The 21395-nt window shown below is 38.7% G+C and overlaps 4 protein-coding genes across 10 annotated transcripts; 2 read left to right on the top strand and 2 right to left on the bottom strand.

The window, feature by feature from the left end:
* Window positions 1-3615: 3615 nt before the first annotated feature.
* Window positions 3616-8209, top strand: ube2g1b (ubiquitin-conjugating enzyme E2G 1b (UBC7 homolog, yeast)). Of its 2 annotated transcripts, none has more exons than XM_020609785.1 (6): window positions 3616-3835; window positions 4268-4370; window positions 4478-4575; window positions 5088-5266; window positions 6395-6502; window positions 7732-8209. In XM_020609785.1, the coding sequence occupies exons 1-5, from the start codon at window positions 3793-3795 to the stop codon at window positions 6476-6478; spliced, it is 507 nt and encodes a 168-aa protein (XP_020465441.1). In that variant the 5' UTR covers window positions 3616-3792; the 3' UTR covers window positions 6479-6502; window positions 7732-8209. The 2 variants fall into 2 exon arrangements, with proteins under 2 accessions (XP_020465441.1, XP_020465440.1); XM_020609784.1 differs by having other exon boundaries at window positions 3617-3835; window positions 7171-8209.
* A 168-nt stretch (window positions 8210-8377) lies between these two features.
* On the bottom strand, window positions 8378-11650 carry arpc3 (actin related protein 2/3 complex, subunit 3). Its single transcript, XM_020609783.1, has 7 exons — window positions 11534-11650; window positions 11033-11132; window positions 10405-10481; window positions 9954-10022; window positions 9707-9833; window positions 9142-9236; window positions 8378-8633 (listed from the first exon to the last, which is right to left on the bottom strand). Exons 1-7 carry the CDS (start codon window positions 11537-11539, stop codon window positions 8571-8573), a joined length of 537 nt encoding a protein of 178 aa, XP_020465439.1. The 5' UTR covers window positions 11540-11650; the 3' UTR covers window positions 8378-8570.
* An 82-nt stretch (window positions 11651-11732) lies between these two features.
* Window positions 11733-14341, bottom strand: gpn3 (GPN-loop GTPase 3). The gene is made up of 8 exons (XM_020609776.1): window positions 14294-14341; window positions 14015-14123; window positions 13341-13508; window positions 13043-13167; window positions 12813-12928; window positions 12387-12483; window positions 12182-12310; window positions 11733-12063 (listed from the first exon to the last, which is right to left on the bottom strand). The coding sequence occupies exons 1-8, from the start codon at window positions 14339-14341 to the stop codon at window positions 11998-12000; spliced, it is 858 nt and encodes a 285-aa protein (XP_020465432.1). The 3' UTR covers window positions 11733-11997.
* A 15-nt stretch (window positions 14342-14356) lies between these two features.
* On the top strand, window positions 14357-19949 carry rnf170 (ring finger protein 170). 6 transcript variants are annotated; one of them, XM_020609782.1, is made up of 8 exons: window positions 14357-14589; window positions 14747-14820; window positions 16720-16891; window positions 17084-17159; window positions 17749-17863; window positions 18347-18420; window positions 18767-18898; window positions 19127-19949. In XM_020609782.1, exons 3-8 carry the CDS (start codon window positions 16752-16754, stop codon window positions 19394-19396), a joined length of 807 nt encoding a protein of 268 aa, XP_020465438.1. In that variant the 5' UTR covers window positions 14357-14589; window positions 14747-14820; window positions 16720-16751; the 3' UTR covers window positions 19397-19949. The 6 variants fall into 6 exon arrangements, with proteins under 6 accessions (XP_020465438.1, XP_020465435.1, XP_020465434.1 ...); XM_020609779.1 differs by lacking the exon at window positions 14747-14820; XM_020609778.1 differs by lacking the exons at window positions 14357-14589; window positions 14747-14820 and adding an exon at window positions 15481-15586.
* Window positions 19950-21395: the final 1446 nt, after the last annotated feature.

Raw genomic sequence — 21395 nt, 5'->3', positions numbered from 1 at the left:
ATTTTCATGAATGATAGGGTCATATACAACATGTGGAATAACACGTGAATCAGCAAGAGCTGGTCCATCAGTACTACTTCATTAGCAGCAGGACCAGGCTTAGGCTTGTTATTTTCCTTTTAGCACTCAAAGATACTGCTACACAGTGAGTTCAGAGAACCAGACACTCCACCAAACACATTCTTTAAAGATTTTGTTTGGAGGTTGTTGTTTTTTTTTACACAAGGTCTGGGTTCTTAAAGATATGACTATTTGTATGAAATCATGGGAAAGGGTGAAATTTAGCTCTATGTGTGACTTCTAGCTTTCTTGGTTTCAGGTTACACATGCCTGACATAAGTGTTCAAAAATTAATTCAGTTTCTAATCCATAACAAATGGTCTTCGCTGTAAAGTTGTCCCTAGAGCTGACAAGATCTAGTTTCATTCAGGCTGAAACTAACATAAATAATTCCGGTTATTCTCAGAACCAGGCCCAAGCTACCATTCAGTCTTTTTCTTGTCAGAAAAGTATATTACATTTTATTGAAAATACGAGGATCATATATCTGATTTTCAGGATTGAGGCTTCTACAATTATAATTCACTCACAGGTACTTTCCGGCCCCAGGTCTAACTTTCATTTCCTTGTTAATTCTCAAGTTAGGAGGTTTGGGTTAGCAACTGATTCATTCACTGAGTTAAAAGAGCATCAACACGATACTCCAGTGTGGTTTCGACCTCAGAACAGCATTAAGACAGCTCAAATCCATGCAACAAATGTCTTGCATTTAGACACAGCTTTGTGTCTCTTTTTCCTCTGGTTTCAGTTCAGTCTTTAATAATATGCACAGAGGCATGTGCATGCAACATTTTAAACATCAGTGTACTGTATCATACCATAATGATACAGTATTTAATTGCATTAACCTTTACAAATGAGACATATACAGTAAGTAAAGCACCTGTCAGGTGTATTGTTCTCACTCAAAGTAAAACCACATTTCCCAAAAGACCTATTACATTCTGTTGTAAAATAGATGTTACACTGTCTCCTTAGAATCATTCCTTGTCTGTTTCTCTGTCTTCATTGCTTCACTGCAAAATATAAATGTGTTAGAAGGGACTTTTTAATCAGCATGTTTTTTTTATCTGCATCCGGCCAAATTGTATTTATTCAAATGTGATCTGGGCCACTTCCATATGTGGTCCTGGAACAAATTCGTATTTGATATGTGACCATGCAACCACTGTCACTCAGATTGGAATTCAAGTGTTTTTTTTTTTAAGGTCTCCCTCCTCTGTGCTTGTGCATATTGCCTGTCATCATCATTCAGTCTTGGCTTCTTACAGACCTGTAAAAGTTGGAGGATTGGTAATGTTTCTGTAGTGTTCAGGGATCCAGTGCTGAAAGGATCATACAAAAAAAAATGGATCTGTGAATGTGCAGGAAAATACCAGCCTCAAAACCAATCCAAGTAGAAATTCCTCCTGATACATATTTGTTTAAAAGCATTGCATTTTCTGTGAAGTTATGATGAGTGCCGGTGGGCAAAAGACAAACAGGTCAGTAGAAGAAGTGAGCTGATTGGAGTATTAGTTGAAGCAGCAGGGAACTTCCAGGAGGAGTCAGCAGTTGTCTTATAGTATACTGTATATATAAAGGAAATACAGAGGGCTTAGTCAATGAACAGCCTACAGACAGGATGTCAGTAAGGATGCTAGTCAGTGTGTAAAATAATGACACCTAGTGTGGGTATGGTGTATACTTTACCACGCAAGAAATTAAACAATTTGTTCATATTTTTGAGGATTAACTTTACAGTTTTTTGCACCATGGTAAGGAAGAATGAAAGCATGTAGATGGTGAAAGGAATAAAGCCTAGGAAGCAGAGTATAAAAGGTTAAGGGCAGTGTTCTGGAAACTATAATTAAATCTGTGAGGTCATGAAACACTTGGGCATAGTATGGTATTAGAAGAAAGGGAGGGTGGCACAGTAGCACGATTGCCTCTCACCAAGAAGACCCTGGGTCCGAGCCTTGGCTGGAACCAGCATCCTTCTGTGTGGAGTTTGCATGTTCTCCCTGTGTGAGTTTTCTCCAGGTGCTCCGGCTTCCTTCCACAGTCCAAAGACATACAGCTTAGGTTGATTGGCAACTCTAGATTGTTCATAGGTATGAATGCCAGTGTGTGTGGTTGTTTATCTATGTGTTCGCTCTATGATAGTCTGGGTGTACCATGCCTCTCGCCCACTGTCAGCTGTTGGCCACTGTTGGATCCAGGTCCCCATGACCCTATTCAGGGATAAGCAGTATAGAAAATGGATGGTTTGAAGAAAGGGATATCATTACCACAACACTGAGGAAAAATAACATACTGTACAGTATGTAAAGAAAATCATTCATATCAAGGTTGAGTAAATACTAAGGTGATGAGGAGGAGGAATACCATTTTAAGGAAATCCAGTGTGTGATAAATTAGGAAAACTCTGATCCAAGCTTTGTTTTTGCTAGACGAACTGCTTTAAGCAGTGCAAAGCTGACAGAACATCATCTAAGTAATGAATTATAAAGAGACTGAATGATGTAATGCTAAATGTCAAGGATTTTTCCATTTTAAAACCAGGAAAGGATGTCACATAACGTTCATAGTGGATGTAATTCTTTAAATAATGGAGAAATGTTGGCAAGCTGGACAGGCAAGCTTGGTTCAGATATGTTGCTTTATGTAATTTAATGTGTTAAAACTGTAAAAGCTATGTTTAAATTTTGTACTGCTATTCACTCAGGGTATACATGTTTGAAATACCATTAAGATATATATTAGGCCACAAGGAGATATATGAAGCTATATTAGCATACAATATGTTCACTCACAGAAACAGAAATTGAACAAAAAAGGCAGCTTTGGGAGTGTAGCAAGTGGGGAGATGGAAGTGCTAGAGTAAAGCGAGGTGGAGAAAGGTCACTCAGGCTGCTGGCTCGGAATTACAATATGGTTGTTACCAAAGCTGGAAAAAGATCCATCAGAGAGGAAAAAGAAGGATGATCATGGAAATACAAATAATTTATGATTGTATGAAAGGTTACAGCAAAACTGGAGTGCTGCACCTGCAGATTTTTATACATTTTGTACATTTGATTTTCGTTTTTCACCAGAGTAAGGCCAGCGGAAACATAGTCAGAGACTTTTCAAATTTGAATTTATTTTGTAAAATAATAATTGTAAATTAAATTTCCATACATAGTGATCTGGATATGTGAATGTCTTCCCTGCCACTGAAGGACTTGTGGTACAGTGGCTGTGGTCCCCTGTACAGACCAGTGAAGATCATCCACACCAGTCTAGGAAAACATGGTAGTATTTATAATCACCGCTAGAGGCAGTAATTCTCTAATTTGGATATAGCATAACCTGTTGCCCACGAAGAACCACGAAGAAATATTTTGTCAGAGCATTATTATGCCCTAGTTAAACTCTTACAGGCATCACTTCATTGGCTGTGTGAGATATAATGTACTTTTGCCAAGATTAACAAACCAATACCTCATCCATTACCATAATTTTGACGCTTTCTTTCATTAAAATATTGTATATTATTGGAGGTAGTGCACAATCTGGAGGAAAGGTTTGCCTGAAAGATTTTACTGAGGGCAAAATAAAGCTTTACGTACACTAATTTCAGTGTTTTTGGCTTTTTCATTTGATGTTTGAGTGTGTACCGTGCGTTTCAGCTACTTTGCGACCGTGCTGACAGTTACTTGGCCTTAGTTGATACAAATAACATAGTTTAAAAAAAGAGATAACTGTAAAATGACGGAACAGTCCTCGTTGTTACTACGTAAACAATTAGCAGGTAAGTGCTTCTAAACGTATTGCTTGTTTTAAGGTATTTTTACTGTATATTAGCAATCACGGAGTAACAGCTGCGTTTCATTTGGCTGCTCTTCTACGTTTTTTCCCCTTCAGATAATAGTGACAGCATTTGAAAAGCGTGTGTATCATCGTGCCAGTTGTTAGCCAACATATGACTGTAAGGCTAACGTTAGCTGTTGCTCAATAACCACAGACGGTATTTCAAAATCACCAGTCAGACCATTGTTTCATGAGCATTATTTTACTCGGTGAACTTGACCTATAATAGCCAGTAATAATCGTTGAGAGTTTGTTCCCAGTCCATTGTATGAGTAATCTGAAGCACTTACACCCCATGTTGATGTGCTTTATCTGCCACAATTCAAATTTCAGTTAAAGAGTTAAATTGGACTATTTCCATATCAAATTTCAGAACTCAACAAGAACCCAGTGGAAGGATTTTCTGCAGGTCTTGTGGATGATGATGACATCTATCAATGGGAAGTGGTCGTCATCGGACCTCAGGACACGTTATTGTGAGTAGGAATATTCGCCTTTTAACTTGCATTCGCTTGTAGTTGATTTGTAACTTCACTGAAATCCCCAGTGTGAATCCTAACCACATGTTCTTTCTCATTTGCAGTGAAGGCGGTTTTTTCAAAGCTACCTTAACCTTTCCCCGTGACTATCCTTTGAGGCCCCCGAAGATGAAGTTCATCACAGAAATCTGGCATCCAAATGGCAAGAACCAACTTCCCAGACCACTGTATCTCTCATTAATTTAATCAAAGTATTAAAAATGATTCATTTTCTGATAATTGCAAAGAAAATGACCATTAAGTGTGTAAATATTGCTGTTACTTAGTGTAACTAAAACATGGTTATATTTCAGGTTTCACTTCAAATGTATTTTTGTACTGCAGTATTTTTATGAGAGCTTTAATACATGTTTTGTTTTTAGAAAGTGCTGAAAATTACTATAACAGCTATTTATAGGTTACTTTTCCATTGCAATTATGTTCATTTTAAAATTTATAAGGACAAGTTCTGTTTATCAGTATCTTAAAATTGCATGCAAGCAATCATAACAGGTACGGTTGCCATTGTAATCAAATGAAGCAGTCATTATATTAAGTGTGCAGCTACAGTTATGATTTTCAGTCTGTTTGGTTTTCAGGTGTATTTGCTTAGAATTGTACAAACTTGTGAGAAATATTTTTGTCTTTCGTTTTTGTCTTGTTTTGTTTTTTTAGTGGCAAAAAATGGCGATGTTTGCATCTCTATCCTGCATGAACCTGGCGAGGACAAGTATGGCTATGAGAGGCCTGAAGAGCGCTGGCTGCCAATCCATACAGTGGAGACTATCATGATCAGTGTTATATCCATGTTGGCAGATCCCAATGGAGACTCTCCTGCTAATGTAGATGCAGCTGTAAGTACCTTCTTTCACACATATAGATGTTCTCAAGCTGGGGTTAGTTTGTCATAGTTTTTTTTTTTAAATCAGCAATAAATATGCATAGTATCTAAACACTTCAAATAATGCCGGCCTTAGGCCTAGTGAATTTTTAATTAATTTCATGTCAGACAAATTTCCAGTGTCGAAATATAATAAATAATAAGTGTCTTGCTCCTGTTGGGTAGTGCTCCTAACATCTCAGTCGTTTGGTGTTTTAAGCTATTTTAAGTCTTTTTCTTGATGTTCTGATAAAATCAAACATGCAGACAGTGACGTGAATCTTACAAACAACCAATAGTTGAGCTCTCTCCAGTACCAAACAGCAGCATAGCAGGCACAGAACCAGTGGTAAGTATGGCAGAGACTCCGGTGACTCCATGCCTTAGAATGCAGGGTTCTGTTGGGCCGTTACAAAGGAAGAGAAACTGGTGGAATTCTGGAGTGAGCAAGAGTGTGTGTGATGTGTCATCCAATATGTATCATCACAGAGTGGAGAAAGAGAAAAGATGGATAAACCTCAGTGTCCCCTTTTAGTCAATCAGGGTCACGTTCACATTCTGTGGTGTCTTCTCTTTTTTGTGGCTGTTTTTTCCAAGCAAAACACTGTGCACACAAGTGTAGCTGTAGCCAAACGCAGAAGCACATGGGAAGTAGTCTCAACAGAAATCTAGTTGCAGTCTTGCAGATAGTGACCCTGCACGATCCCCAGTCTTTGCAAAATCAGTTATGACTAAAAACACTGACACATTCTTCAGATGTGAGAGGGTTTCAGACTTTAGGCTTTTAAAGTCTTTTCTGAGTTTTATCATAGTCGTCTAGTGTAAGGCCAGCATAAGTCAGTTATGTACCACTTGTTTGGTACTATCAGTTTAGTACCAAACAAGTGGGCTGAGTGACGCAGATCCCTGGGAGGGCAGATTGCCACCTGAGTCAGTAGTTCAAAGTTAAGTTTGAATAGAAGTCAACATGTATCACTCAGCTTTGCTTTGAACATTTTGTGCAAAATATGTGGCCATGAAGTAGGAGGAAACGATGCACAAGGAAGTTAAGGTTTACACTGAGATTGTTAATAAAAGTTTTTATATATGTTACACCCTGCAGAAAGAGTGGAGGGACGATCCTACAGTTTTTAAGAAAAAGGTTGCACGCTGTGTGCGGAGGAGTCAAGAGATGGCTTTTGACTAAGACCCCACTCCAGCCATCAACACAGTAAGTACAACCACCTGTCAGGATTTATCCTAGTGCAGTCACACAGTGAGATGTATTCTGGACATGTGAAGAAATGATTGAGATATTGTCGCTTTTTGCGGTGTGACCACATCTTGTGCTATAGGATCTTGCAATACTAAAACTTGACGATACTTCTCTTTGAGGCAAAAGCTTTCTTGCGATGTCGGTACATAAGAGAACCAGGCCGGTATGACGGAGTGTGACAGTACGTTCACATTAGTGGACGTTCACACTGTTCCGGTAAAAACACAACTCCCTGCTGAAGTGACGTTCATTACAAGATATTTAGTAAAAACATTTCAAAATGCACCTGCATTGCTTTGCATTTGGCTATTTTCAGTCAAATAAAATACATTTTTTCTGGTCATATATTTCATCATTACAGCTTTCTTAAAGGTGTTCAAATATTGTCTCATCTTGTTCTCATGAATTAATGCATCGTCTTGTGAGCTAAGTGTATCGTCACACCCCTAGTTGCTTTCAGTAAATATTCATTTTTTTTATTGCATTGTACCTGTAATTTGGAATGGAAGTGTGAAGTTGCTGTTGCTGCTCAGTTAGGTGACATCTTTTTATTGTAAAACTATGCCTTACTTTTACAATTTCAGCCAGTTAAGAACTGAACTAAGATGTACATTTTGTTTTAGGTTGGAACTGCGCAGGGGATTTAACAACTGGTTAGACCTAAGTCAGCTTAGAAGACCATGTGGCACAAGCTTATCAACGTCAAACTGTCACCCGAAAAAAAAGTTTATAAACCCATTAGTATTTAAGTACCATCAGCTGTGCATTTTTGAGCAGTGTCTTATTTCTCTATTCATTTCTGTCTTTCAGTTTTGGGAGTAGTTTATGAATATTGTTGAATGGCTGCAGCATTCTGGCTGCCAAAAGTTCCCATTTTATTTTTCACTTCTCATCAGATACACAAGAAACTGCTTAGTCATCAGCATTTCACTCACAGGAAGATACATTATATAGCCTATACTTATTTTAGTTATGTACATACTCAGACTTCTGAAGAAACTCCAGATCCAAATCCCATCTGATAAATGCACAATATCTAAAGTTTGTTTACTTATATTTACCTATTTATTTAGAGTGAGGCTATTTTTTTGAATATTGTCAACCTTGGAGACTGTTATTTTTCTTTTCAACCTGCTACACTGAGCCATCCAGTCTGTTGTTTAATCAATTATGCAATTTTATAGTATTTGAAGTCTGTGAAGAGCTAGAGGTACAGACACCGGCTTTCCTGCACATCTGAAGTATCCTGCAGAGTGCTCCTTTCCAGGAACTTGTCACCCAGCGCTGCCTTAACTTTGCCTTGGGTAAGGACTGCAATTGAAGGCGTGTTGTGACCACAGAGAAAACTCTTGTGAACAAACCAAAAAAGTATTTTTGTAATGAACATGCTACATTTTTAGCTATGTGAATATAAACCATTTGTCCTTGTCATTGCCTAGTACAGCGAAAATGCATCCACCTTTCATATGAGAGAGGTAGCATTCAGTAGTACTTCAGCCACTACCCACAAAACCTCCTGATAAAGTGACGCATTGAGGCTGAGCAGTAGTAATTTCATGTCTAGTAAGGACAGTATTTGATGAGTTAACAGGTATGCAGCAGTAGCCACTTTTGAGGACTGTTAAGAGTGTGAAAAAGAATAAAGCTTGGTGTGGAGATTGACTGTTCTGGTCCAAGTGCTTTTACCTCTCTGCTATACAACTTCATTAAGTTGTCTTCAGATCACTGAAAGACCTTTTTTCAGATTTTATTTCCTTCAGAGCTACTTTTCATAATCATTTAAAAGAAATACTTTGTAATGTGCAGTAAGAACAAAACAGTGCCATATTATTTTGCTCTGACTCCTTTATTGAATGAAGCACCAGCTCAATATGATCAACACCCAGACAACCAAAGACATATCCTTAAACTCAAAGTATAAAATCATCTTTCAGCAACACAAATGCAGTTCCTTCCCTCCCCACCCAAAGAAGCCTCCATCCAGCTCACAGGCGTAGAAGAGAAACCGAGGGTCCTGAGTTGTTCACTGTCCAGGAGCTGACAGACTCTTGTTCATGAACTGCTTCTTGACAAAGCACACCCACCACTGGAAGAAAATAAAAACCTCTGTTAAGAAAAAGTCTCTGAAGCTGTTGCAGTCAAACTACCTGTGGCAAGAATATTAAAAAAGCAACTAGGTCTCGCACAGGTCATTAGTCACAAGATACCGATCATGTTAGCGCAGATATGCTATTGGACCCTGTACTCAGCATGTGGCACAGTATATTAGCATTTAGATTGTTTAGACAGCACCCTGCATGCAACTGTTGAGGCCTGTGAAGCAGCTTTAACTAAAATTTCCCTTCAATCCCTCCCTTCTAACAAGTAAGCCTCGATTTCCATTCTGATCTGTTACACCTTAAACCACAAAAGATGCAGTTAACATTCTGAATGAAAATTACATTAACCCTGACAGTTATCACTTAAACACTGCGATCTGGATCAAGCTGCTGTGACCAGTGCACCCCACTTGAAACCAGATCAGAAATCGCAATTGGCATTTGTAATGTACATATAAAGCTGTAATTGTGTTATTTTCAAGAGGTTGAACTCACCTTGCTGGGTTTGTCTGTCTGGGGGTCAAACACACGCTCACATAGCCTCAAACCAGTCTCCTGGCGAATCTGCTGCAGGTACGCCCTCATAGTCTCTGGAAAAGCATCATCAACACCATTATATAATAAATGGCGCATCATACAATATCTTTCATTGCTGCCACTTCAAAACAGTGAAAGGGTCCTTAGCCACTGCTTAAATTGTTCACCTCCCACCTTTAATAACCCCAGAAAAAATAAAAAGAGCCCAGAAAATACAGAAGCCGAAGGACACCCAACAAGCATGAAACAGCACCTCTAGCCTCAGATCCTTAAAGCTCATGGGACCTTAGTCAGCACTGCTATTATTTCAGGCTGGGAATCAGCAGAAAAAGAAGAAGGGTACAAGAAAACCAGCACTTCATGTGAGTACAGTGTAGTGAAACAGCATTAACAGCCCTCAGCAATTCACTGCTAACAATCAGGACAAATGTCCAATTCAGCAAGACTCGTGCATTTTTGTTTTTTCTTCCTCATTAGCCCAATACTGTAGGTATTAAAATTAGTATACGATGCTGGGTTTTACCTTCTTCCTGCTTGTTTGCAGGTTTTGCATACATAGCATTAAGAGGGAAGCCAGGCTCTCCGGGAATAGGGAAATTTGTGATGCCCAGAGTGTACATCTCTTTCTCTCCCTGGCTCTTGGAGCTGCACTGTAAAGAGCCATACATACGCCAATGTAAAGGATCCTTACATGTTGGAAAAACAATTCACATTCTACATATAATTTAATAACTCCCTCAAAAACATATGGTCAGCCATATGCAACTTACCTTCTGTAGCCTCTTCAAGCATTCGGAAATGTAGAGTGTGACATAGATCAGCGTCCTGTCTGCCTCGTTCTGAAAGAAACGTACAAAACTGGCTGAAATACCTAGAATTAGACTGAAAACTGTGTATTCTTTCTAAAACAAATGTCAGTAGTACAGTTCCAGCCAGGTCTGAACAGTATAGGACTGCATCATATGAATCCTGAGCAAATAAACAGTACTGAGGGGAACTAGAACAAACAAGTTGGGACGTGTTGAAGAATCAAGTACACATCTGCTCCAAGGCACAGAGATGGGAAGGTACATACTTGTCCCTCACCTAAACATCTTAAAAATTCTACACTTCTTTTTCTATTTTTGCTAGGATTTGGTTCAGTCAAATGTCTACAGGCATTTTCTTTAGACTATTTGGTCACCTTAAAGAAAGGATAAATGGAAGCAGCAAATTTCTTACCTTGATTTCATAATTCTTAAAGAAAACATTGGCCTTGAAGTAATAAAGTGCCTCATCAATGACATCTGAATCTATGCCTGAAATTGCAAAAAAAAAAAAAAAAAAAAAGTGTCACTAAATACAAGGGTCTCAAATGAACACATATGATGTATTCAAGAATATACTAGATGTAAAACGTTATAGGTGTTTATCAGTACAGAGAGCCATTTCCTGTTTGGGCTGCCACATATGCAAACACCTTTGTTTTTGATTTGTGATATAAAGGCTACTGAGAAACTGCCCCAAGTGATGCTGAATCAAATCTTCTAGTCTGTAAATTGCCAAATGTTTAGATGACACACACACACACACATACAGATGCTAATCTGACACGTTTTCTCCTGCAGACAGAAGCTGGGAACTGAGTTTCAGACCAGATGCATGAAGAAGTTAAACTTCACTCTTCAGGCCATATATGGAAATGAAGCTGATTCGTTAATCAGGAACTTGGCATATGTTATGAACTCAGGAGAAAACTGGCATGTGCAAGTGAATATGCCACTGAAAGTTAAAAACAGTTCGTGTGTTTCTGTGATCAAAATGTGTTGGCTCCACTTTGGGGGCAATTTAAATGACCGAGAAGACTTACCGTCTCCTCTGGCTGGTCCCTTGAACTGGGTTTTGAGAGGCAGCAAAGCCATATTCCCCACCATTCTGGTGTCGGAAACCATCAGGTTTGAATGATACGCCTAAAAACAAGCAAAAAACAAGTTGCCTATTCACTCATTTATCATCTATAATGTACATTTCTGCCAGACATCATCATAGACACCTCTGCTAATAGACACCTCTGTTGTAATGTTAGCACCCATGCTATTACCTTACCAAACAATATCACTTTATAGGCACTAAAATACGAAGCATTTACAACTATTAAGCAACAACAGTGAACTTATTTCTGACATAGCCACCATCGCTTAGCTGCCATCAGATGCTAACGTGGCTAGCCAACTATGCTAACGAGACTCGTTCAGCACAGCCAACGTTAACCCGGAGGCCCTTGTGTCATCCAGTGGAGTTTATATGGTTTTTGCTCTAAACCGCACAATAAACGCATATGCTTGCCGACAACCATGTACTATTTACTCACCGGCATATTGAATGATGAATATCAGTCCAACTGCTCAGCAAGAGGAAAATACCAACACGAAAAGACGCTACTTCCGCTTGTTCCACCCTTGTTTTACAGGAAGTGACTACATGTCATGTAGCGTAGCATCCACATGAGGGCGCTAACACATCGCTTTTCTTCACCCATCTAAGCAAGTTATGTATTTTGTATATTATTTTATTTAAAAATATAGCATTGATAAAGGTACTCTGCAAACTTCAAAACTGGCATGAATGAGCTGAAATCACAAAGTTCTTGAGTCATTAAAACTGCTTAGAAAAACAAAAACGTAACATAAGCCTACATGACAAGATAGTCATGAGTCAGTCTTTTGCACACAAGTAACATTGTCACTCTCCACTTGAACTTGATTTAATGTATCTTCGTTCTTCATCAGCCTCAAATGTTTTTCCTCCTACTCCCACACAAATGTTCATGACTCCTCAGCTGTCCACTTTGCTTTGAAAAATCTCATCATAATTTACATTAGCAGGGTCTTCATCAGCCTCCTGTAGAAAAGGAAAGCAATGGAAAACAGCAAATTAATTAATCATTAAAATATATATATATATATAACATCATATTAAATTATACTTTCTAGTGTTTTACTTTAGTTCATTTGTTCACCTTTGGCTCCTTGAACTCCAGGTCTTCTCCATACTGTATAGAGAAGTCAATATGTTGCAGTACTATATTGATACATTCCTCATCAGTGCGGTCAAAAGGCAGGAATCTCACCATACTGTAATCATCGATCTGGACACACAGATGATCTTATTACAAAATTCAGATCCAAAACTGAAAGCAGTATCAAATCAAGGACTTCACTTACCAGACCACAGATGGCTTTAGTCAGCTTCTTGAACTTGGCGCTTCTGATGGTGTTCGAGTTATCTTCCATCATTGAGTACATGTCTGGATCCAGGTACCTATAGAAGAAGAGAACAAAAACACAATGTGTATTGTATCAAGAGGCAATTATTGTGTGATTTACAATCTTTTTGAGAATTAATAAAATGACTTATTTTATTAGGTTCCAAAAAACACCATGACCAAGATTAATCAAGAACTTTTAAATAAGAGAATTTCAAACACTACAGTTAAAATTTGAAAGATAACTTTGTCACACTAACCTTTATCACTATAAAACCTTCCTGTACTTGTGTTTTAATACCAACATTAAGGGGATTCATTGCTGCAGGTTTTATGCAAACTGAACACACATTACATTGTTGTACTGCACTCACATCAAACTTACTTTTCAATTTCCTTCTTGGCTTTGGGACTGAGCAGGTCCATTTTTGTCATAATGTTTACTTGAGGAATCTCTAATGACACCATGGCACTCAGGGCAGCCATGACTCCTGAAATGAACTGCAGTTAAAGAACAAGGAGTGCGAGACTTCTGGTTTACTGCCATTACTACATTAACTGCAATTTATTGCAAAAATTTGGTTTGTTTAAATTAAAAAGGAAAATGGTTGTTACCTTAAAAGACTCCACCATAAACTGTGAGTCTACCAGGAAGACCCCGCAGACCCGAAACTCCCACTGCTGGAGCTGCTCCACAAGCTGTCTCATTACAGGGAGGTGTGTATAAAGTTCAATCTGACCTGGAAAAGAGGCTACTTGTCAAAACTGCACAGCAGTGTGTCTTAACAGAATAGCTTCATCAAATCTCTCCCCTTTACCTGCTGGCATACTCAACACCTCAGCACAAAGAGAAATGGGCAAACTCTCAGCCAGCTGTGCACTGGCTTCATTATGCATCAGCTGGGATATTTACCTGGGCAGTCAAATAATATGTAGTCATCTTCTACATGACCCAGGCTTTCTTCTAACCAGTCAAAGTTGTTAGCAAAGTACTCCATGCAGAAGACCAGGCCTCCATTAGGGCCGAATCTGAGAGAATCATCCTCCATCACATCATCAACCTGGATGAGCTCCCGAATGTCTTAGGAAACAGATACAACAGGTTATTATGTGGATTTACATAGATCAAAAGAATACAAATATGTTAAAGCATAATACCAACTAACAAATATGAACATACAATTCAAAACCTTTGATTTTATCTCTCTCTCCCCTGTAAATGTGTACAGAAGGGCTTCCTGATATAATATATCTTATATAGGGTATTGTTTTGTGCTGTTTTAGTATAGGTGAGATTATTATTACAATGCCTGTGATCACACTAAACTGTCCAAGTACAGGGTGTTGGGTGAATTGACTCATCTACCTACCCACCTAGTGCTTCAGAGTGTTTAAACTAGGCCTAAAACAGCATCTAAACACAATCTAAACATGGCATAAATTATTTCAATGTATTATTTTTACCTTAACCCAGTTACATCCTTATTTGGTAGCCCATTGTTATCGGTTATATACAGCTAAGCTCTAGGCTTTCTAATTAAATGAGAGTATCTTTGTGAAGTACCGGTAAACACATTGTGTATTCACCTGCCATGACAGGGTAGTCAAAGTGCTCAGCTGCTGGGTCCAGATTGACCACCTGAACTGAGCGGTTTATGGACTCTGAATGCTGGATTATTGTGGAGCAATAGGTACTCTGAAATAGGGAGACAACTTCCAACAATAAATGAAAACACAGCAGATATAACTTGGACTTGGTCTAACAGTTATGTGGAAGACAAGGACGCCTCATGCCTTAGCACAGCGCTTTAGCCAAATAGCATAACAAGGTATTCTTGGTAATGAACTGAACGACTGATAACGCACCTTACCGCTACCCGCCGGGCCAATCACTAGCTGTGCATAACGAGGCATTTTGTCTCTGAAAAGGATATGGTTGAGATATTTCCCTTTATTCACCAGCTGTAACAAACTGTATCAATTTAATTTACTGATGTCGTAGTTCTACTTCTTCGTGTTAAAATGGACGTTCACAACCGTCGTAAGCGCCACTGCTGCCACCTACTGATTACAGTGTGAAACAGAGAAGTAGTAATAGTAGTAGAGGAGGAGGAGGAGGAGGATTCATTGGTGTTTCAGGGCATGCTGCGAAAGCCTTAACGGTAACTTTCATTGTTTTGTTTATAGCCTGTTTATACAGCTTATTTTGCTTTGCTTGCACTGTTTGTTGCTGTTAATGGTGTCTATTTTGTTATTACTAGCCTTATGTTGGTTTACTGTTTACTTGCCCCTTGCATGGGGATATGTACATGCACATAGAGAGCCGATTGTACCAGAGTCAAGTTCCTCGTGTGTCCGACACACCAATTCCGATGAAGCCCGTTCTGATGAAGGTGAGAGGTGAAACGTCTTCTACCAAAAACTACGTCCAGATGATTTCTTCTACATTTTTTCAGCATACTACGACCTGACTGACTATGACTGAGAATTTGCACGGACATTCAAATAGTAGGGATATATGTGAGTGGGGGTGGAGGGGGACTAGAATGTGGCCAAGGTTGCAGCTGTATTTTTGAAAAACTGTTGCAGGTTATTGTAAAGCTTCAGACTGGGTTAACCAAATGTGGGAGTTCTAGGACAGTTCAGGAAGATGCCCCTCTTGGTAGGATGCCCACCCACATGTAACTCCACCTAAAGCCACAAAATATCGGCGAGGCTAATGTTTTTGGTTGTCTGTTTGCCCGAACACCCAGATTTTAAAGGTTCATTTTGCCAGTTTCTGTTGCTGAATTCTGCACAACAAAAGATTTTGAGGTAACTTTTGAAGGGAAAAATACATCACTAATACAGTGAGGAGATTCATGGGCAGAGCAGAGTATTTGTTTGGAACAAAATATAAAATGGGCTTGTCTGATATTTAATTATATGTTATTAGAATACCTCTTTAACTGGGTTTGTTTATGGATGACCGTGCTGTACATACTGATTTCAAATTCAAACTACCAATCTCTGACCAGTAGGGGGCAGTAATATACCTAGAAACGGTTAAATCGAATCTGATCCCTGAAGAAGGCGAAAAGCGTGAAGAGGAGGAAGCAACAAACAGAAACAGATGCACCTCAAGATCAAGCAACCATGGAATTACTTGCTTATAATGTGGTAATTTTACTGAGACATTAAAAAATGTGTTGTCGCTGGAAAGAAAATGTCTCGTGGGAGTGAGTGGAATTAACAAGTTAAACCTAGAAAAAGGTGGACTTCTTATTGATAGGTGAGGTAATAGCTGTTTGTCACCATAGATATATAGCCTAATTTACACATATCTACATGTATGGTCTGTCACTGCAGTGGCTTGGGATGGTGTTGGTAAGTTATATTATCTCCATCGTAACTCTTTTGTTATACTGTGGCTCTTTGGCTGCTAAGCGCAGCCATATATTCATGAGCCAAACCCAAGACTTTCTTGGTTAACTACAACTAGGCAAAGGGGTAACGGTTAGCTAAGTCATGATTCACGAGCGACAATGGCCCGGCTGAAGTAGGATTTAGAAGACCAGCCATTTATCTTTTATTGGTGTTTAATAGGTGTAGTTAATGTCTAGTGGCGGAGGAGCTGTCAACGTCAGCAGTATTCATAAATGACTTAAGTCAACTAACGTTACAGCGCTTACGTTACTATCAAGTCCAGGCTAGTCTACGCTAACCTCAGCTAGCAGTGGAGAGCACCTAAATTAACTTAATCTTAAATGTATGACAGACTGTGCTAATTGATGTCAGGAAAGTAAACAACGACGACTCTCTAGATATTTTGTGATATTTTAAATAACGTTACACTGGTCGATAAGTACTTTCGGGAAATTCGACTAGCTAACGTTAATATGAATCCAGGTACGTCCAGCATTGCTGGCCAACCTTATTATGGTACCGTTAAGGCTAGATATGCTAAGGGTAACGTTGAGATCTTTGATTCACGCCACGCTAAAACGCCATTTAATCTGCTGAAACAGTTTTAATATAACGTTACTAATTTGAATTCATTCATTGTGAAGCGCAGTGGAAAGCAATACGTAGTTCAGAGAAAAATCTCAATGTTTAAACCAAAAGTATTTGGTAGCTGTCGTTCTGGGTCCTTAAGGGCATGTGCCAATATTTATACTATAGTGATTAATTTAATTTCATTCATTATCATGGTGTAGTTTATTATTATACATGTATTTATTTATTTTTACCCTGTTTATAGGATAAGGCACAAAACAGTGTCCAGTGAAATATTAACCTCTTTATGTCTTTAGTTTTCTAGTGTTGTAGGCTATGAGTGTGGGTGATGGGGGACAGCCAGTGTGGGGACTTGGACTACCTGGTCAAAGATGAGGACACCCTCATTGAAGGTGTCAGCAACCAAGTCTTATTTGTTGTGGCCCTCAGTGTCACCTTCCTTGCAGGCCTCCTCACTTTGCTTTGCAGGTAAGCAGCAAATTCAGACTAATATTTCAGCATTCCAAATGTTTTAATAAATGACTTATTTGGTTATAAAATTGTCATGTCAGTTTACTTAGTCACAAACTCAGGACTAAAGGATTTTTAGTGTTGCTACACATTTTACTGTTTCATCTGAGGAATAGCTTTGCCATGTTATCTGCTTTTTGACCATTGCAGACAAGAGCAGCAGAACATTCATCCTGAGAATCAGGAGCACGTCCGAGCAGTTCGTCAACAACTCCAGACGGAGCAGGTACAAAGGCAAATACATCTCTATCCTTTGCAGCCAAATGTGGTTGACAAAGATAGCATCCAAGCAAAATTACAGAAGATTTCTATGAGACTTATTTTTTGGAGAATGAATTAATAAAGTGACAGTTATATAATTATTGTTATTGTTTGCATAATTCAAACTTAAGAATAGTATAGATTCAGTGCAGTGGAGGAGTTACTTTATTTAACTTGGATGGACATCCCTTTCATATCCCAGCTGAACTAAATGTGATATTACATTTGTATCGTATAATAAGAAAACATGCTTTGAAATAACATTTATTTCTGTATAACTATGGTTAGTTTTGGAAAGTAGTAGAAAACTGGGAGAAGTAGGTGGAAAAGTATACATTGCAAAATGATCACGATAAAGGGGCTTTGCTTCTGAAACCTAACCATGAACAAATATTACACATTTAAATATAAAAGTTTGACCCAATATATTTTGTAAGTAGAGAACAGTTTAGTGAATTTTAAACTATTTTATGATTGCTCATTGATTAAACTTTCACATTTTTTTTTTTCTTTTCCCAATTCTCATGTATTTGATTTATTTATTTTTTTGTCAGGATGAAAATACACAGGCGGAGGCCAGGCAACCGTATTACACAGACATGTCTTGTCCTGTGTGTTTACAACAGGCTGTTCTGCCTGTGGAAACTAATTGTGGGCACCTTTTTTGTGGTAAGATGATTGTACAGATCCTAATAATATTCACCGTGCATAATGAAACAGACAGAGTAATTGAAGGTGCTTGTTAGTGTTGGAGCTGTATTTACCCTTTCCTTTAGGGAGTTGATAGAGTTTGAATTATTTGATATAATTTGCTGGTATAAGATGACATAGCTTAGGTTTACATAATAAGCATAATAGACAAATGTAGAATTCAGATAAAAAAAGTATTGGGGGTAATCAATGAATAATTTCCTCATGTGAGAAACCACCCTCATATTGCACTCTCTAAGTCTTGCTGCTGTCATTTTGCCAGTGCGACCCCCTGTCAATCTCAGAATACAATGCCATGTTTACTCCCTGACGTCACTGTGAAATAGGGCAGTTGATGACTAGTGTTGTGTTTGTCTTACAAGATATATTTGTAGTTTTGGGAGGGTGTACCTTATGGCTTATTTTTTTGTATTTTATTTGTGCTGTCTTGTTCCTACATAGGCTCCTGCATTATAGCCTACTGGAGGTATGGCACCTGGCTGGGTGCTATTAACTGCCCTATCTGCAGGCAAATGGTAAGACGGGTAGTAAATGTTGGATGTACAATAGTTATCTAAGCTCAAGCTTCAAATGTTTGTCTAAAATAACTTTCCTTTTCAATCTAATTGTTGTAAATTAGTTGCTGTCAAGATCAGAAAGAGAGGATGAGTGAACTGTGTGTCAGTAACAGTGGTGGTAGTAGACCTCATCCCCTCTCAGATGGCTCCTGATCCTCTTTCACCTGTTTAGTCCAACCTTGATGTCTGTTTTCATCCCTGGCTCCAGTGTGTGTCATCATTTAAGTGTTTTTCTTAATGCAGCTTTAGGCCCTACGAGTGCTTTTTAGCGTCAATGTTGTCTTTTTTTTCCCCCCTTGTGCAGGTAACATTGCTCTTCCCACTTTTTCATGAACATGCTACTCCTCAGAGGGTCCAGGATGGTGAAGCAGAACCTCAGCTTATATTAAGGGACATTAATGATTACAACCGCAGGTTCTCGGGCCAGCCAAGATCTGTGAGTGTACAAATGCATGGTTAGGCTACAGTGGACACAAGTTGTATGTTAAAAGCAGTACACTGAATTTTTAAAAACCTTCCCTATGAAGTGTGTATAATCTGTAGCACTGCTGGTACAAGCTAGAAGTATGCAAATGAGATACTAACCTGTGTAGTGCATTATAATTCACTGGAATATATTTAGAATAGAATTTCTCACATTATTTTCTCTCCTCTGTCTCCTTAGTATATGGACAGGCTGCGAGATGTGCCAACTCTGCTTCGCCATGCCTTTAGGGAGATGTTTTCTGTGGGTGGCCTCTTCTGGATGTTCAGGATTCGAATTCTTCTCTGCCTAATTGGTGCAATCACCTATCTGGCCTCACCACTTGACATCCTCCCTGAGGCACTTTTCGGTCTCCTGGGATTCATGGACGATTTCTTTGTAATCCTGCTTCTCTTTGTGTACATTTCTATCATGTACAGAGAGGTGGTCACGCAGAGACTAAATGGCTAGGTGATCACCCATAAAAGAGCCTTGGCTTGTGCATACCAGGCTTGTTTTATTACTAGAGAGGGTTTGGCTAAAGATTGGTGTTGACTCTGTATATAGACTTCACCGTTAATAGTTCATAGGTGAAATCAGATCAAGGCCAGGAGCAACACAACATAAGGGGGGCTGGTTAGGTGTTGGGGTGTGATGTTGTAATGATGTGAAAATCTGCTTTGAATCAGACACTGCAGTAAGCTAGGGACACCTCTTTTTAAATGACTAGCACTGCTGCTAGCCAATTCGTCAACAGCATTGCCAAAAGCAGTCATTTGGGTAATATGCATATCATCATATTGGAGACAGTATTGTATTATAATGTGATGTTGAATGTTCTGTTTCAGTTACATGCATATAAGGTTGTCTGCTGCATCCAGGTTGTCATTGCCAGCTATTAGACTGTTTGGTTGATTACATTGATGTTGCACTTAATTAATTAACCGTTGACTATGCATGTTCATAATGACTTGAAAAAACACAGCAATTCATGCTTGTGTGAAAAATCTCTGAATCATTTTACCTGCAATTGTGTGAAAAATCTCATTTTACCTGCAATAGTTTGTGTGAAAAATCTCTGAATCATTTTACCTGCAATAGTTTCTGCATGGATCCATGTGAAGTGACAATACACAAGACAACCTGTGTGATGCATAATGACTTCTCAGGTGGCAAATTTTTATTCAAGCAATCAAAAAGTAATCCCTTGATTATGAAAAAAGAAGCCAAACTGAAAGAATCAAAGTGATTATAGGTCCTGTTGAATGTAAGCATAACTAAGAATTTGTGAATGTTAACATCTCAAAATTTTCCTTACCACTTAAAGATAATTAAGAGTTTGGATATTTGTCTTCTGTACATACGTAAATATTTGGCAAAGGAAATGGCCGTTTGGCAAAGTAACAAAGGACTAAGTGGGTCTAAAATGAAAGGGTGTGATCTCGGACTGTCAGTCATCAGTTACAAATATCTGTTAAGAACCTATGTTGGTGCACAGTAAAGAAGCATTTCTTTTTCTTAACCTTTTTGACTTGTGACGCAGTTCAGCTGAAGGGAGAGATATCCTTTTCAAGATTATTTGAATTTTTTGCTATATGACTATTTGCATGACCTTCAAGCTGAAAATGACTCCTAGCTGAAACTGTATCCAGGCCATTTGCTATTTTTGGGGCTCTGTTTACTGAACGAGCATCAGTTTTCATGTTCATAAGTGGTTCATGGGACAGATCAACAGTCAAATGTACAATTCATTCAGTGTATCTGACAGCACCAGACAACTTGCAAAGACAATCATTTCCCTCGTGGAGTGTCTCATTTGAAGGCGTGTAACATTCTAAGCTGTATCATACCTTCTTAGTACGCTTGCTGATTAGCATCTCCACTAGTTTGTCTTTTGTTTTTGATATCTAAACTAAAGCAGAGGAGAGCAGCATGCTTTGTCAATGCTCCATCTGTTCTACAACTGAGAACTGGTTAGGTGAGAGGCCCACCCTGGTGGTCAAATACTGTGGCTGCTGGAAGAGTTAGTGCTTTGGTACTATCTGCATAGGAATTTCCAGAATATTATCTCTACAATTTGAAAAATTGTGTTTATGCCATACTTCAAGTATACATCAATATACATTTTGAAAATGTAATATGAGTCCTGGATTCGACTTTGGCTGCTCATACAAATGCAGTACATGAGGCAGCTATCCATATAACAGACTGCTTCCGTTTTGGCTGCAAGGCAAGAAAGTTTAGAGTTAATTTATTAGCTATTTGTGATTACTATTGCATGTTGTGAGTATGACCATCATCTAGTCTGAGCACTGCCAGTTCCATTGTTATAAGACTGGGCTGAAGGAGGTATTCACAATGTTCCCAGCTTTCTTTGTTTTGTGACTAATATGTAAAGTGCTCTATACCTGTGACCTTTGTCACCAGTTGCATGTCTACAAATTGAGACCACCAAAAGACCCCCCCCCCA

Source organism: Monopterus albus, unplaced genomic scaffold, assembly GCF_001952655.1.
Source record: "Monopterus albus unplaced genomic scaffold, M_albus_1.0 scaffold102.1, whole genome shotgun sequence".
Lineage (NCBI taxonomy): Eukaryota > Metazoa > Chordata > Actinopteri > Synbranchiformes > Synbranchidae > Monopterus > Monopterus albus.
This window is presented reverse-complemented; position numbering and strand designations above follow the sequence as displayed.